Source organism: Lonchura striata, chromosome 1A, assembly GCF_050655825.1.
Source record: "Lonchura striata isolate lonStrDom1 chromosome 1A, ASM5065582v1, whole genome shotgun sequence".
NCBI classification, from domain to species: Eukaryota; Metazoa; Chordata; class Aves; order Passeriformes; family Estrildidae; genus Lonchura; species Lonchura striata.
The window spans coordinates 73,764,594-73,781,659 of NC_140741.1; the positions used below are offsets into that span (position 1 = coordinate 73,764,594).

General features: G+C 47.9%; 1 protein-coding gene across 4 annotated transcripts in view; it reads right to left on the reverse strand.

Annotated features, from left to right (window-relative positions):
• The window catches only part of PLXNA4 (plexin A4), a 476,129-nt gene that overhangs the window by 68,463 nt on the left and 390,600 nt on the right, over positions 1-17,066 (reverse strand). For all 4 annotated transcript variants that reach the window (XM_085569917.1, XM_085569916.1, XM_077783705.2 and 1 more), the window contains exons 12-16: positions 16,109-16,299; positions 11,086-11,237; positions 10,353-10,470; positions 4,801-4,937; positions 3,046-3,213 (exon numbers count right to left, since the gene is read on the reverse strand). In XM_085569917.1, the coding sequence (XP_085426043.1) occupies positions 3,046-3,213; positions 4,801-4,937; positions 10,353-10,470; positions 11,086-11,237; positions 16,109-16,299 (766 nt within the window). The remainder of the gene's footprint in view (positions 1-3,045; positions 3,214-4,800; positions 4,938-10,352; positions 10,471-11,085; positions 11,238-16,108; positions 16,300-17,066) is intronic.

Here is a 17,066-nt window from a genome sequence, read left to right on the forward strand (position 1 = left end):
CCTGAAAGTGTTCAAAAGCTGTGTGGATGTGTCACTTGGGGACACATTTTGGTGGTGAACATGTCAGTGCTGGGTTAATAATTGGAGTCAATTATCTTAGAGGTCTTTTCCAGCCTGAATAATTCCATGAGAGATGAGCCACGAGCAGTCCCAGCCATCCATCCCAGCAGCTATGCACCCCACAAATAACCTAGCATCCCCAAACAAGCACCTCACCCTTATTTCCATTTTATTTTGGGATTTGGGATGGGAGATCCCATCCACCCAGCCATGGGACACACAGTCCCTGCATCTTCAGGCTGGGCAAAGCTTTGCCAACACACCTGAGGCATCTTCTTGGTTGCTCCTTCACATCTCTCTGGCAGCTTCAGCAGAGACACCAAGGAACAAGCAGGCTTGGAGAAGTCTTCACCTCCCAGCCACACCCGAGGCCAGGTGGAAGAAGGTCCCTGTGCTGCAGCTTTCCAGGGGATATTCAGGAATTCACTCTCCTAGGCTGTCAATCTTGCACCTTTTAAGCAGCACTGGTCTCGCTTTATAAGGGAATAAAGTGATTTCTCATTTCACTGATAACCTGGACTCTGACTGGAAAGAAAAGCCCCAAATGGAAAATCCTGACACTAAAGCTTCAAGCCCAATGTGCAAAGACTCAATCCAGCTAAATCAGTAAATTCCCTCACGGTAATTAAAGGCACTAATTGATTTGTGAAAACATCTTTGGGATGGGAGCTGAAATGAGGGGATTTACAAGCCCCACTCCTAATCCCCAGCGACTCCAATCAGTCCAGTTTGACAGGGAAGCAGAGAGCTGCCGTGGATGAATGAGGGGAGACTAAGATTTCTTATTTTGTATCTTCTCAAGGAAATACCAGTGCATTTAATGACCAATTTCTCCCTTCCTGAGGCCATTTCTCCAGGCTTCTGAGGGTTTGGGTATCACTTTGATGCTTTCCACAACCAGGGCAAACGCTGCTCTCAGGCACCTTCATGTGAACCCTGTGAATTCACCAAAGCAGCATCAAGGTGGGGAAGAGAAAAAGGGATTCCTAACGAGGAGAAAGGCTCTTGGATAGGGCAGGGAGCAGGGTCCCATTGTATTTCATCTCAGGACAGAGTCCTGGGGCTTTCAGGCACCATGGCCAGACAGGCAGTGCTTAGTCCTGAGGCTTCAAGTCCATGAAGGCTGTGAGAAATGTGGGAATTTCAAGTCCATGAAGGCTGTGGGAAATGTGGGAATTTCAAGTCCATGAAGGCTGTGGGAATGCAGGAATTTCAAGTCCATGAGGGCTATGAAAAACATGGGAATTTCAAGTCCATAAGGGCTATGAAAAATGTGGGAATTTCAAGTCCATGAAGGCTGTGGGAAAGGTAGGAATTGCAGCTTGCAAACTGTGAGAGAATTAAATGGTTCATGGCTTAAATATTGTTAAAATCATGGAAAGGCTTCTGCCCACAGTAGCAAAGAAGCAGCTGCTCATCTGTGGCTACCAAAGCCACCCCTCCCCAAATACACCTACAAACGGAATGTGAAGTGTGGATAAGTGTGGGATGAGATAAATGTGATACTATTGTCCAGTCCTCCCAGGTCTAGGGACAAGAGTGGGATTCTAGAAGAGACACTGGGATGCTGGTGGCTCAAACACTCAGGAGAAGCTGCCATGGGCAAAGCTCCCACCCAGTGCCAGGGGCAAGCACAGCCCAGCCCAGCCCGCAGCTGGTGCTGGACCAGATAAGGAAAGAGGGGAACCCTGGGAGGTGGGAGCTTTGTCCTTATCAAGTGTCCTTATCAAGATGCATTGAGAAGGCTGAGCTGGAGCAGAGGCTGAGCTGAGCTAAAGAACAAATTAGGGATTTATTCAAAGGATCTCCTCCATGGATCCACCTGGGGCAGCACCAGAGCCCAGCCAGGGCTGCACCCAAATGAACCAAAATGGTCCCAAAATGAACCCAAATGACCCAAAATGGCCCCAAAATGCACGAGCGCTCCCAGGGGCTCTCCCTGGGATCAGTTCTGCTCCATTGGCACCTTGGAGTTCATTCCCATTCCAGCTTCAGCCCATCAGTCCCACCCTGCTTGTTTTTCTGTCTCCAGCCCATGCTGTTTGTGCTCCTGGGCTGAGGTTTGGATCATTTGTCCTTGATGCCCAGCTGGAGCAGGAATTGTTTTGTGTCCCTGCTCTGTGCACAGAGCTCACCATCCCATCATGTGAAACTCAGACCCACACACTAAAGCAGCTTAGAATGTGAAAATATAAAAGCTAAAACCTGAGACATCAACTCAGCTGTGATAACTCCCCTGCCCAGGGCAGTGCTGGAACATTCACATGGAGCCTGAAGGTGCTCACTCCCCATGCTGGGACCTAATGGAGCCAACTGGGCTGGTGCAAGAGGCAGCTGTGTCGATTTAGGAGGTGTCAAAAACTTGTGATCCACCACATTCCATCATCCAGGTGTCCTTGATCCACCACATTCCATCATCCAGTGGGAAACTCCCCAATGGATGTTCCCACCTGAGTATAAACCAGCAGAGGTTGTGTTCTGGGGATTTTCTTCATTGTTCCTTTGGGATGCCCCTTGTCCTCTGATGGATCCATCACTTCAACCAACAGGCATCAAAATTTCAATGACCAAGTTTTGTGGTGCCTGTGAGTGCTGCAATCTTTCTACTCTCATCCTTTCCTTTTCTTCCTTATGCTTTTTCTTGTGTAATATTTTTAGGCTTTTGTATTTTCATAGTGCTAGGTATAAGAACAACCAAAATGGCTTTGTAGCTGCTTTCCCCTGCAACCAAATTGTTCTAAAATAAACCTATATATATATATATATATATATATATATATATATTTACAAACAGAGATCATTCAGTGTCATTTCACTCTAATCCACCCTGAGGGGTCCATTGGCTCTGGAAAGTATCTCTGCACAAATCCTTGGTGGACACAATGCTTGGAAATCAGTTTTCCACACCGAGGACCAAAGTTATCAGAGCAGTGCTCCTTTAAACAACCATGGGAATTGGGAGAAGGGTTTTCCTGGGATACTCACCTGAAGATGCTCCACTCAGGCTCGATCCTCAGGATGGTGGGATCCTCTACATATTCATAGTGCAGCTCCTGATGGATCTTGGCCTTGTCCACTCTCACGGACACCTTCACCTTCTCAAAGCCTTCATAGGAGGCCGTGGTGTTACAGACAATGTGCTTGGTGGATCTCCTGAGAGGAGGAGAAATAAAAGTGAACCAGGTGCTACCAGCAGCAAAATGGTGCCAAAAAGAGCCCAACTATTTATTCTTATGTCCTGTGGCCCAAATCTGTGCACTGAAGAGGGAGAACTCAGTGTGAACCATTTATGTTCCTGTAGCACTGTGTGGGGAAGTGGCATTGCCTTTTCACTGGTTTAAATAAAAACACAAGAGCCCTCAGGACTCAGAGCAAAATCTGAACCCCTAGGGAAGTCCAAACTAGGCCTCCCTCCAGAAGTATTTCTCTGTGATTAAATATTTGATGGATGTTTCCTTCCTGCCTGCAGACATGTGCAGCAGCAGCTCATAAAAGGGGTGTTTGCACCTCAGCCTTGCAGTCTGGGATCATAAAGTTTACTTTGCATTAGGACTGTAAGTCTTATTTAAGTGCAGTTTGCAGCATGCCTGGGACCTTTGGAAGTGCTAATACAGTGGGAAGTATTTTATGATTAAAGAGGGTTCTGCATAAACCTTTCATTTTTGGCAGGGCTCAAAACCAGCTCCAGGTCTGCATTCTTTTCAAAATGAGTCAAAAATCCAGGCACCAAACATTCTCAATCTTCCCAGTCCTGTGATTTGTGATGCAGCCTCACCTTAGACCCCTAAAATGGGGGTGTAAGTCACCTCCAATGACTGCACCCTCCAGGTGCCTTCTAAATTCCCCCAGAAGACAGTGCTCACTCCCTCCTAAAATTCCCCAGCCTTCTGTGAGCATCTCCAAGCAGCTGTGGCTCCCACTTGGCATTTCAAATCACAGCCTGTGACTTCACCCTGCTGAATTTTGGATGCTGGATCGCTCCACAGTCATGACAGGCTGCTAAAGAGGATCCCCACAGCCAGGAGAGGGAAGGGCATTGCCCCAGGGCAGTGCTCCCAGGTCTCCTGTGAATGAGGCTTCCTCTGCCAAGGACATATTTGGGAGAAATGTGCCAACTTCATCTTCAGCCCCCATCTCTACTGGCAGCAAAATGTGTTGCTCTGGGTAGTTTTGAGCTGTGGGAGCCCCTGGGAATGGGATTCAGAGTCATTCTCACAGGGATCAGGGAACATCCAGCAGGTAACACTGACATTAAGCTTCTCTGAAGCGCCATTGAACAGGAGCCAACACTGAGCTAAAATGTTGAAAATCATCCATTTCTTAGCACTACAGGACTATTCTGGGATAAAAGGGAGGTGGTTTAGTACTTCGAACTGATGTTGTCAGATTTTCTTTGTCACCTCTACTAAAGCAGGGACATGAAAATGAATCTTTTAAACGACGCACTCCCAGAGCAAGTAGCAGAGCGCAGGACCGTGGAGAATTGTACTGAAATCTGACAAGAGGCCACGGGGAAAAAGCACATCAAATACCAGTCAAAACAATGAAATAAATCCTATTTTCTCTCCCTAAAACATGGCTAGCAAAGCTGTGCATGGTGCAGAATGCACAAGTCCCATTGCAGCATAGATGTGGCACTTGAGGGACAAGGTGTCAGGGCTGCAGGAGAAGTTTCCTGACTTTAATTGGTGTTTAATCTTTCACACTCGGGAACGAGCAGCAGGAAGGGCTCATCTGTACCTGTAGAAGAGGCAGGGTTGTCGCCCAAAGGTCACAATGACATTGCTGCCAGCGTTGAGGTTGTTGCCTGTGATTGTCACCTGGGTGCCACCCGACACTGGTCCTCGCTTCGGCTTCAGGTCAGAGAGGGTCAGAGTCTGTGGAGGCAAAGGGAGGTGTTGGAAACACAGCAGAGGAGCAGAGGGATCATCCCTCTCCTGTAGTGCTGGAGAGAGGGAGGCACCCCCTAGGATTAATCAGGGCCCCTGAAGCTGGCCACATCTGGCTGATAGAGGAGCCTGGGGTGACACCAGATCTGTCAGAGACCCTCCGCTTGAATGCCAGGTTTGGTAGGATGAGTTCAGACCCAACCCCAGTCTGTTCTCCTCCAAAATGAGATCTGCCTTTGTACCCACTCAGGAATATTCCTACAAAGACAGGTCCATGCCTGGAGCACCTTGGATCACAATCTCTCATCTCCACTGCTTCTTAGGCACAGCTCAGGGGACTTTTTGCTGTCACACAACACCAGCTCAGCAGGATAAGTCAGGCAGCGAACTGGTTTGATTGCATCTTAATGGGGAATCTCCAAACTGTGGAACTCACAAGTGATGAAAATGGCTTGCTTTTGAGAAGATCACCCAACTTTATCGATTCTCAGAATCACAGAATGGTTTGGGTGGGAAGGGACCTCAAAGCTCACCCAGTCCCACCCCTACCATGGGCAGGGACACCTCCCACTACCCCAGGTTGCTCCACGCCCTGTCCAACCTGGCCTTGGACACTTCCATGGATGAGGCACAGCTTCTTCAGCCTCTCCACTCTCACAGGGAACAACTCCTTGCCAATATTCCATCTAACCCTGCCCTCTGCCAGTGGGAGGCCATTCTCCCTTGGATGGAGGAGAGCAGAATGTCTGAGTTTGTTCTTGCCTCTCCCACACAGGATCCCAGAACCACTGAGGTTGGGAAAGACCTCCAAGGTCACCGAGTCCAACCTGTGACCCATCCCCACCTTGGCAACCAGAACAGAGCACATCCAGTTGTTCTTTGAACACCTCTAGGGATGGGACTCCATCACCTCCTGGTGCAATTCCAATATCCAACAACCCTTTCCATGAATAAATTCCTCTTGATGTCCAACCTAAGCCTGCCCTGGTGCAAAATACCCACACATGACCCCAAATCTTTCTCTTATCTGCCTTGGATGTTGAGACAGCCTCGAGCTGTCCTTCACTGACACATGGTGGTGGTACTCCTGTCGAGGAGTCCTCAGAAATGCCACAGCCACAGAAGCAGCACTGCCCACTTGAACACCTTTTCCCTTTTCCTTCTGATTTTCTGAGCCTCTTTTCCCAGCCTAACGTTGTGTTAATATATCAAAAAGGGGCACAATTCCTTTAGAGGCCCCAAATCTCAAAACTCTTTTTCTTACCTTGCAACCCTCCCTTCTTCCCCAAATCAAGATAAAATACTCGCGCTCTGAAGGCACAGATCACCCTGTTACCACAATGCAGAGAGGAGACATCAATATTCAGGGAGAAATTTGGTGTTACAGTTTATTCTTTCATTTGCATTTTAATAGAAAAACTTTCCATTCAGTCCCAAGTGAAAAGCTACTATATGCATTTAAATGAAGATTATTTCTTTCCCCCTCTCTTTAAGAATGATGACACAAGTGCTTGAAGCTCTCAGCTCCTCTGAGCGAGCAGGTACATCACGCAGTCACCTTATTGAGCTTTGGAGACCATTAATCCATGTTTATAAAACCACCTGACACACACCACAGCTCCCACTCTCACACACACAGAGCCACCTCTGTTCCCGGGCCCCTCTGGTTTAATCATTTTGAAAAACAGCGGCAAGATTTCCATTTTTCCATTTTGTTCCTATTCTAAATGCAGCTCTTGGAGGAAGGGCAGAACATGAAAAGCAGACTTACAGCTCTGTAGAAGGATCTTCTGTCAGAGCTGGGCACTTTCTGTGTTTAAACCTGGCTGGCTTTCACCTGATGGTTTGGAAGCTGGTTTTATACTTAGAATTATGGAACTTTTGAGGTTGGAAAAGACCCCTATGATCAGGAAGTCCAGGTATTAACCCAGCACTGGCAAGGCCATGACTAAAGCACCTTGAACACCTCCAGGGACAATGATTCCACCACTTCCATGGGCAGCCTGGGCTGGTGCTTGGCAACCTTTTCATCAAGAAATTTTCCCAAAATCCATCCTGGTCCTCCCCTGACCCAGCCTGAGGTCATTCCCTCTGCTCCTGTCCCTGTTCCCTGGAGCACAGCCCGACCCCCCGGCTGTCCCCTCCTGGCAGGGACTTGTGCAGAGCCACAAGGTCCCCCTGAGCCTCCTTGGCTCCAGGCTCAGCTCCTTCTCAGCTCCCTCAGCCTCTCCTGGTTCTCCAGACCCTTCCCAGCTCCATTCCATGGTCCTGCTGGCCACACTGATACAATCCAGGTGCCATTGGCTTCTTGGCCACCTGGACACACCTGGCCTCATGTTCAGCCACTGTCAAACAGGTCCTTTCCCACTGGGCAGCATTCCAGCCATTCTCTAAGCCTGGAGTGTGATTTTCTGGGAATTTTCTCTACCATTCTCTTTTAATGGAATAAAAACTGCAAGAAGAGTACGGAAATGCAAAATATGCACTTGAGTACTTTGGGTATTTTTTGGGTACCACCTCAAGCTCTGATGCCAATGCCTTTATTGATGGACACCCCCAGCAGTGCAAATTCCTGCTGACCTTGATGTCTGATGCTGGGAAATGACCTCCCAGCTGGCAGAAAATGGATTTGGAACACCAACCTGGTGCCCAAAGCCTACACAGCAGCCCTGCAGCAGTACCTGATTCAAAAATCATAGAGGAACATCTGAGTTAAAGACCCAAAAGACCTTTGTCCCACCCCTGGGTGGGTCCTCTGCCTCTCCTTGGGGTAGATAAAGCAGCCGTGACCCTTTGAGGATCCTCAGAGGCCACAGCCACACCAGGAACGCTCCTTGGCAAAGCCCTGCTGTGTCTGGAGCCAATCTTACAAATGGGTTTGTGGCTCAGCTTTCAAAGTTGTGATCAACCTTTAATTATTCACAGTGGCCTTCTTGAATATTGCACAGCACATTAATAGCAAAACTCCAGATTGTACAGCTGGTGGAAGGTGGTGGAAAATCCAAAGAGGATCTTGTGGATTGATGATAGGCTGGAGAGTGACAGCAAGGGAAAGAGGACAGGAAATTTTCTGCATTTTCTAGGATTTTACCGACTTTCCTCAGCTTCTCAACCCTTTCTTTCCTCCAGCATCTCCTGCACACAGGTTTTCCATAGAGAAGCACCATCAGATCTGCGTTTAAACTGCCCCCATGGAGCTTGTCAAGACCTTGGTTCCCATTCCATTCCCCCTGGGAACACAGGAAGAGCAAGCTGTGACTCAAACACAACTTGTGCACCTGGGTTTCCTTTCTAGAGGTTCCACGGTAGCAGCAAGAGGGGAAAAGATGAAAAGGATGGATGGGAAATGCTCCCCAAAACCAGGATTTCAGGAGCAGACTCAGAAGAAATGTGGAGCAGCCCACAGCACCTGCTCTGAGACACAATATTTTCCATCTAAAGCCAGAATAAAGGTAAACTTTCTTCAGCACTCGAATTAAGAAGTGAATGTAATATTTTTTTCATTGAAAGACTGGGGCAATAATCACAGCAAGAAAATGAATAACTAAAACAATATATTTCATTTAGATCATCATACATTTCATTTCAGCTTTGTTTCCCTCTTGGCTTATTGTACTTTCTAATGCAATTTGCAGGTTTTGATCACAGATGAGTTTATAATGAATGAGCAGCTATTTAAATTTAAAAGTTCTGGTTAGAAAGATGGAGAAGAAACATTCTGGCATCTCTAAACTAAGCCACCTCTTTCTTAAAACACTGAAATTAAATACTCTGTTGAGTCCAAACAATCATCTCCTCAAATTCTTGCAGGACAGAGAGGCTGAACCAATTGGCCAACTTTGACCAAGTTTTCCTTCAAACCTCTGGAAAACAAATTTTCCAGAAGATTTGCTACGAGTCAAGAAGTCACATTTATCTCCCAGGTGATGCCCTTCTTGGTTTTCAAACATCTTCTTTCCCTTCAAGCTGCCACACACCGCTGCAGGATGCTGAGGCACGTTGAGATTCCTGCAACAGCAGAAAAATCCGAGGAAGCCAAAAAAACACAGCTCCCACTGTGAAAGCACCAGACATGGGAGAGGGAATATGATGGGCAGGCTGGAGAGTGTCTGTATTTTGTTGTTTTTTTTTTGTCTAGCACAAAGATATCGAGGTATTCAGCAGAGAAAACCCCGGTGGCTTCGTGCTCGTGCCCTGGCAGCCGGGAAGGCGGCAAGCGGGGGGAAAAGCTGTCACAGATGGACACGGATGATCAAAGCCAGACAGTAATTCCAGGAGTAGCAAAGGTGACACGTTGAAGTGTAATGTCCTGGAAAGAGCCCTTCTGGCTGCCTGGTAGGGGCTTTCTCTCAAGGTGTTTCTCTGCCCCCGCCACCTCAACACCTGAGTGACATTGGAAAATGCAGAGAACAGAGAAATTTCTGTAGCTCGAGGGGGCAATCCAAGACATTTGCATTCATTACCAGTTGCCTTTCCCATAAAGAAATGCTCAGGCATGTGAATAATTTCAGAAGAGACCCATTCTCTTGCAAGAGTTGAGAGCTTTTGATGGGAACAAAGGGACCCTCTCATCTCAAACCTGCATAGATCTGAACAGATCAAGGCCAGACAACGCTCGCATGTCCTCAGCAAGGGGCCTTAGAGGAATAATCAGGTCTCTTGGACAAGGAACATCATCAGAAGGGAGGAAAAAAACACAGGTTGAGTGTACAACATATGTTTGCACTTGAAGTGAAGCTGAAGCTTGCAGGTGTCTCTTGTTTCATCATGGAGCATCCAAAACCATTGCCCACCAGCACTGAGCTCCAGTCACGTCCTACAGCTCACCAGCAGCCTGAGCTGGATCTGTCCTGATCCCAGTGCTCCTGGTGTGGACAGGATGAATAAACACCTGGGGGAATCCAAGAGGGAGGAGAGAGAAACCCAATCAAGGCCATCACACTCAGGCTGCTGAAGATCCCAGGGTTGTAATGAGTAGTGACAGCCCCCAAGTTTCTTCTGGAGGACACCGGTGGCTCCAAGCAGAGGGATGTTGGTAGCAGGAACATCACACTCAGAAAGAATATAAGATACTAAAGAAATTTTTCCCTTTTATAGCTCTTTTTTTTCTTTCCTGCAGAGCACTTTTAACTATTAATGAGAATTTTCTGTATTAATTTGGACCGCGACTGCATGGAACTGTAACTGGACTAATAATCTAGACTATTATTAGGTTGTTAAAACTTTAATTAGACCAGCTATTTTTGCTGGGAACAAGATGTTGAAAGGAAACGGAATGAACAAATTGGTGCACTGGAACGGCAGCGAAGAGCTCGGAGGCTCAGCGTGGTGAAGGACAATGGACAGAGGGAGCAAAGAGGACCAAGGAGTTTGGGGCCCAGGAGAACTTTGTCAGGAACTTACCATGAAGTAGTAGAGCTGAGAAGACCTGGCCATGAACTCGGGCTTGCACTCGGCCACGCAGATTTCCACGAATCCGGCGTGCTGGCTGGGCTTGGCCTCCCCCATCTCACACACGATCCTGAGGGGAAAACACCAACCAGGAGCAGAGTTTGAGGGGTGGTTTGGTGGTGCTGGTAAGATGGAATTGGAGCAAAGAGCCCACAGTGCTGGGGGATGGAGTGTAGGTTAATCCACCCTCTTCTGTCTCATCCAGAATCCAAACTGTGGATTAAGCTATTCTTTAGAAAGTGGTGGCTTCTGGCTAGGACAAGTGCTGAGGTGGTGTAAATCCACTTAAATACACAGAGAAATGTTGGGCTGAGGTCTGGCTCCATCCCTCTCAGCTCCAGCAGGGCATGGTGGAGGCAGCTCTAAGGTTTAATGATCTCTCCTGCATTTAGCCAGAGGCTTTCCAGGATTGCTGCCTTCCAGACTGGAATTGAACACCTTGGGGTGACTGCTTGGTGAAAACCAGGATAACTTCAGGGTATTTGCCATGAGGATCACCTAAATATGCACTCCAAATGCAGTAATAACTGGATTATTAAGTAAATGGATTATCCCTATCTGTACGTGAGGAACGGCCTCTTCCATCCCTCAATTCCCAGGTGGGAATGGATTCCTTGGAAGGCCCTACAGGTAGCAATGTCATTAGGTGTGCTGTGGCCTTTGCTCTGCCACACATCCCACTTACTGCTCTGCTGGGATGTACCCTTCCACCAGGGGCTTGCACTCCACGCCGGCCACTTTGACGTGGGACGCGATATCCTGGAATTCCAGCCCCAGGTTCTCCCCACGGATGGTCACTCTGGTCCCTCCCTCGCGAGGGCCTGTCACAGGGTTGATCTGGGGAAACAAGCCAAAGAAAGGAGAATGATCAAACCATCCACCAAAATCCTGTCAGATGAAAGAACAGACAACTCTTGGGGTAACTAGGGATACTTACAATTATAAATGCTGAACAAACCTGCTTCAGATACTCAGAGTATGCAAAATTCTGCCCCATACCTCATTTACTCTCTTTTAACTACTTGCAAAACATCCAGAGATGAGTAGAAGATTTTTTTTCTAGGGATTTGTGGAGCTGCACCTGAGCTCTGCACTTTGTAGATGTGAGCCATGGAAAGGCAGGAGAGGGACACAGTGGAGAGAAATGGGAGAAGGAACAAGACAAGGACATCAAGGGTTGAGCCAGCCACTTGAAATCCTAAATTCCCAGCCCAAAGCACATGGAGGTTTTCTCTTCTGGAGGTAGGTAATGGTCATGCATCAGAAATTCAGCTGAAAATGTCCACCTGGAATAAAAACCAGCCAAGCCACAGCAGGAACAGGGTGTTGGGTTAGGTGTGGAGGAGGTGGATGGTGACTGAGACAGCAGCAGCACTGCTCTGTGCCAAGAGCTCCAGTTTCCCCTCTGGGAGAGCTGGGACCATTGGAAGGGCAGGAAGGGAGCATGGACAGATTATTTGTGGAGCTTCTGAGTCTCAGCACGAGAGGAGCAACCATCCCAACCAACCTGGGGGCTGCTGGAATGGTGTTTGCATCCCAGCCTGGCCCTGCACCAGAGCCTCACAGGGTCTTGCTCCATCTCCCTTGTCCAGAGCCAGGTGGGAATCAGCACTGGAGTTGTCTCCTGAGCATTGGAACAGCACCAGAATCATGGGGCTGGCCCTTAATTATCTCCATTCTGCCCTTCCAGTTCCTCGCCGTGCCCACTTTGCCATGTCACTGCCTGCTCGAGAGGGGTTCAAGCACTTCCCTGGCAGGGTGTTCCCTGCTGCCTGCTCAGGATGCCACGGCTGCCATCTGCCAGGACTGGCACGGCTCTCCTGCAGTGAGCAAAGGGGAATTCCCTGTCTCAGGTCTGTACCCACCTGCCCCTGGCTCTGCCAGGTGGGAATCTGGGGCTGGCAGCCATGCCCTGCTGCTCCCAACCCCTTCCCAGCACCCAAACTGGCATTGGGTTGGTGTAATTCCCACCCAAAGGGTGAGTTTTAGAAGGCTCAACCTTTAATAAAAGGAGGGAGAGCCAGAAACCTCTAGGGCATATTTAATTTTAGGATATTAATTGTAGTTGTTGTGAACCAACTCCTCGGTGAGTGTGACTTATCTTTGACTCTGTGGGGAACCAGGAGGTATTTTTGGTGGTTTTCCAGGAAATCAAAAAAAAAGGGAAAGAAGAAAGGGAAAGGGAAAGGGAAAGGGAAAGGGAAAGGGAAAGGGAAAGGGAAAGGGAAAAAGGGAAAGGGAAAGGGAAAGGGAAAGGGAAAGGGAAAGGGAAAGGGAAAGGGAAAGGGAAAGGGAAAAAGGGAAAGGGAAAGGGAAAAGGAGAAAGGGAAAGGTGTCTAAAGCACAAGATTTCAAAAAATTCTTGCTGCAACTCAAAAAGCATCAACAGGAAACTTCCTAGAGCAAAGCCAACACATCACCACAAAATGCTTCCCTGGGCAATATTTAATTTGTGAAGGCCAGCTTCAAAACCCACTTATTTCCTTAAATCAGGAGGGCCTGGGATTCTCCCAGGATCACATGGAAGGTTTTTTTAACCCTATTTCACAGCTCTGTTGTAGCTTCATCCAAGAGGAAGGTGTTACCAGGTTGTTTTCACAGCAGGAGAGGAGGAACCTGCTCTATCACAGGTGAAAAACGTGGCACAAGACCTGTCAGTTTTGGAGAGGAAAATCCAGGCAGGGAAACAAAAGCTGTCAGGAAGCCTCAGCTTCCTCTGGAAGACCCAGAGCTGCATCCCAATTTCCAGTCTCTGCTCATATCAACTGCTGCTTGTCACTCCTAAAGGAGGTTTTTGTGGCTCAGCGAGTCTCTAAGTCCCTGAATTTCCCTGAGTGGCAGTGTAAATGCCAGAGCTGGTACAGAAATGGGGAGATCAGTGCTGCAGGGGGTGTGAGTGCCCCTACAAGTGTGAGTACACGTGTTGTTCCTCCTCTCCCCTGCAGAGACCCAGCCCTGGCTCCTCTCCAGGCTCTGGATGCTGCCACCCCACAGCTCCAGCCCTACCATTAGCTGCAGAATATATCCAGTCACTTGAGATTACTTCCATGCTAATGGCTCAGAAAAAGGCCTTCCAAGAGCTACTTAGGATTGCAGCAGGCAGCTGGAATATTTCATGAGTGAGTGTTGCGATGATCTGTTTGAGCTCAGAGAGTTGTTGGAGGAAATGCCAGCAGAATTTGAAGCATGGCCCCTCTGGAGCTGTAGGGTGGAGAATGAGGGATTTGCTCTTCAAAGAGAGGCTGGAAATGAAGGATTAGGGTTAAAGCACGCCAGGGAAATGTGGATGGACTTTCAGAACCTCTGCACACCCAGGTCCCTGTGTTTTGGATTTCTGCTTTAGTTGATCATCCATCAGCTGCCCCATATCAAATTCCATCATTGTTTCACAAGGTCTGAGAATCTGAAAATATTATTAAAATGTTTCCCCCAGCTCCAAGTGATTTTCAAGACCTCAAAGTTGAATTTTCAGGTGTAGATGTCCTTTCTGGCTGTCTGGAATTGGTTTCACAGCTTCAGGTGGTTCAGATGGGGTCAGAATTACCAGTCTGAGATAAATCCAAGTGAAGTAGAGACCTTCACCTTGGAAACACCAGAATGAGCCATAAACATCAGAATAAACTGACCTCCAACAGTTCAAGTGAGAGAGAGCTGTGAAAGCTGGAGGATGACAGGGAGATGGATCAAAACACAGGGAAATGGGTTATTTTCAGGAACACCTTGGAAAAACGGATTCAACCCAGCCTTTGCTCACCCAAAATGTTCAAGCACAGATATTGCTTTAGGGCTCTTCCAATAACACCCACACTTTTTGAATCTGAATCAAATATAACTTTAAAAAGCCTTTCTTGCTTTCTAGAAAAATAACCCACCTAATTATTCCTATTAAACCACCACTGTGGAGGCTGGATTTTCCTCTTTTGCATTTCCCCATCTTTTCCCTGTTTCATTTCCCTCCTGACTTTTCCCACTCGTAAATCAGGCCCTGGCCACATTGAAAGGGTGCTCGTGCTGAGTAAGGTCTGGTGGCTGAGAGGTGCTCAAGGCAGGAGGCAGCTGGAAGGGCTGGAGCCCTGATTTTCAAGGCTCAGGTCTGTCCTGCTGCCTGTCCAGTGACCCTGAAAACGTTCCTGGCATTATGGCAAAGGCATCCTAAGACAGCAGACAAAAATCCCTTCAGATTTTAGGCCTGACTTGCCTCCCCTGCCTTCTTTCCCTTCTTCTTGTCTTTCTGGTCATCTTATTCTCTTATTTCCTTTTTGAACCTTTCCTCCAGCTTTTCCTTTGGCCCAGTCATCATGATCAATAGGGAACAACATTATCCTGCAGATCCTTCCCCTGCCCTACCCTCATTCTCTTTATCTTAATAGGACACTTCCCAGCTTTTCCTGCTCCAGGCTTGCTCCTGCCTCCTCCTTGAGCCTTCCAAGGGGACACTTGACACCTGTACAGGGCTTTTTTTTTGCTCTGTGAAGACTTTTTCACTTCACAACATCATCCAGGGGCAGGACAAACAAAAGGGTTTAATCTGCTGGAGTCAGTGGAGGTTTCTAGAGTTTCTTTTCTGGGCATGGCTTTGTCCATGTCATGTTGCCAGGAAATATGAATTACACCTTCCCTCTTGCTTGATGTCCTGTCAGCAAAGCTCCAACCTCTCTGGGATCACTCAACACCTCCTTCTCAGCCAGGCTGGCCAGAGAGGCTGCTCCAAGAGACATTTGGGCTCCTCTGATTTACCCTCACACCGACCATTAGATTTTGTCTCACCTTCAGCTTCTCCTCTAGAAGGCCAAGCTCTCCTAAGGGCTAAATACCCCATCTGCCAGCCCTTTTTGGGCAGGTCAGGTGCTCTGGGGCTGCTCAGGCTGCACCAACAGTCTGTGTTTGGGATTATGGTGGAAATTCTGACACCCTTGGGTGTCAACCCAAGTGTGGATTCTTTGCTTTCCTTTTTACCAGGGTTGGGATTAAATGTGTGAGGTGATATTTCTGGTTTAGACTCAGATGTTTATTAGTTCTTATCTCTGCTACAGTCTCACAAACCCTGAGTTCTACAGCACTTCACTCTAACAAACGAAAAATGGAGCCCTATTTCTCTCTCTATAAGGCCTTCTGAGGATAAACCGTCCAATTAAGAAATGACACCTCAATTATTTTTACTTTTAACCCAATAACCAACCACCCATGCTTGCAATGTGGACTTTTTTATCCAATTACACAAAACCACCCAAACCCATGGAGAAGGAGGTGAAGAAGAAGGACCAGCCACTGCCCCAAAACCTCAATTTTGTTTTATATCTATTACTGTATTCTAAACCCTTTAATTCCGAATTTTCCACCCTGTGATATCAAACACTTCTATCGAAACTCCACCCCCACAATCCCAGTGCTGTCATTCCATTTTGGAAGCTTCTCCATGGCCTCAGGTCAGTGCAGTGCTCTCTTGGGGTCAGTGCCTGGCAGCACAGAAAGTGTAAAATTCTCAGTAACCAGGGTTCCAACACTTCAGGTCATCCCTGGGTTGTAGACACATAAAAATTTTGTTCCTGCCTTTGAAGCCACCGTGGCCTCACATCCCCAGAGTGCCTGAGGCTTTTCCTGACCCAGCAGAACTCAGCCCTCTCCTCCCCATCACCAACCCAAGCCCAAATGGGGAAAACAAAGCAAGGAAAGGGAATCCCCCAGCTTCTCACAGATCCAGGACTTACATCCGTGATCTTGGGGTTGGTGCACTTGCCCTTGGTGCTGGACAGCTCCAGCCACTGGCTGTCCTGGGCTGGGCAGTGCTGCTTCAGCGTGCACTGGTTCTGTCCCTGGCACCAGCCACACTCAAAGTCAGGGTCGGCTTTCAGGCAGAGTCCGCAGCTGTCCCGCATGGCCCCGCACTTGTACAGGTGAACTGCAGGGACAGCAGAAACACAGGGCCTGAGACACGCAGGCAGCTCAGGGCAGCGTGGGAGGCAGTGGGAGGAAGAGGGGAAAACGTTCCGGGCTGCTCGTGTCAGAGGCAGGATGGAAACTCTCCAGGGGGGTGAGTAATGGGGGGGAAAACATGGGCATCCTGCTTGAAATAAAGTTAATTCGTTCGTTCATTCTTCATCAAAGGTGTTTTTGGAAGCTGAGAGGAGAAGGAAGGATGCTGCTCTCATTCTGGTGAAGGACTACAAGCAGGAGGTTGGAGGAAATGATGCTTGGGCAGTGATTTGGCCTCAGGCCCTTCCTTTCTCACAGATTGAATGTCCTAAATTGTCACCAGCAACCCCCCTACAGACTCAGCACTTCATCCCAAAAGAATTTTCTAGACCTGGCCAACTCACAGCTTAAACTTAGGTGTGAAACTCCCCAGAATTTTGTGTTATGGTGATGCCACTCAGGTTTCCCACTTGACAGAAATCCCAAAGGATAACAATAAATACAGAATGGTTCATTATGAAGCTGATTCCGGGGATTCACAACCAGCCTTTCCCCCTTCTTCTGCTCCAGAAATTCAGTCTGCTTCCCACTTTGAAGCAGAGTTGATTCCACTCTAATACAGACAGCAGTGATTAATGCTTAGCTGCATTTTGGGCTGTTAAGTGAGTAGAAGCACTCCAAGCTTTTTCTAATAAAACCTAAAAATATTGAAGCCCTCCTACGAAATGAGATCATGTTATTTATCCTTATTTT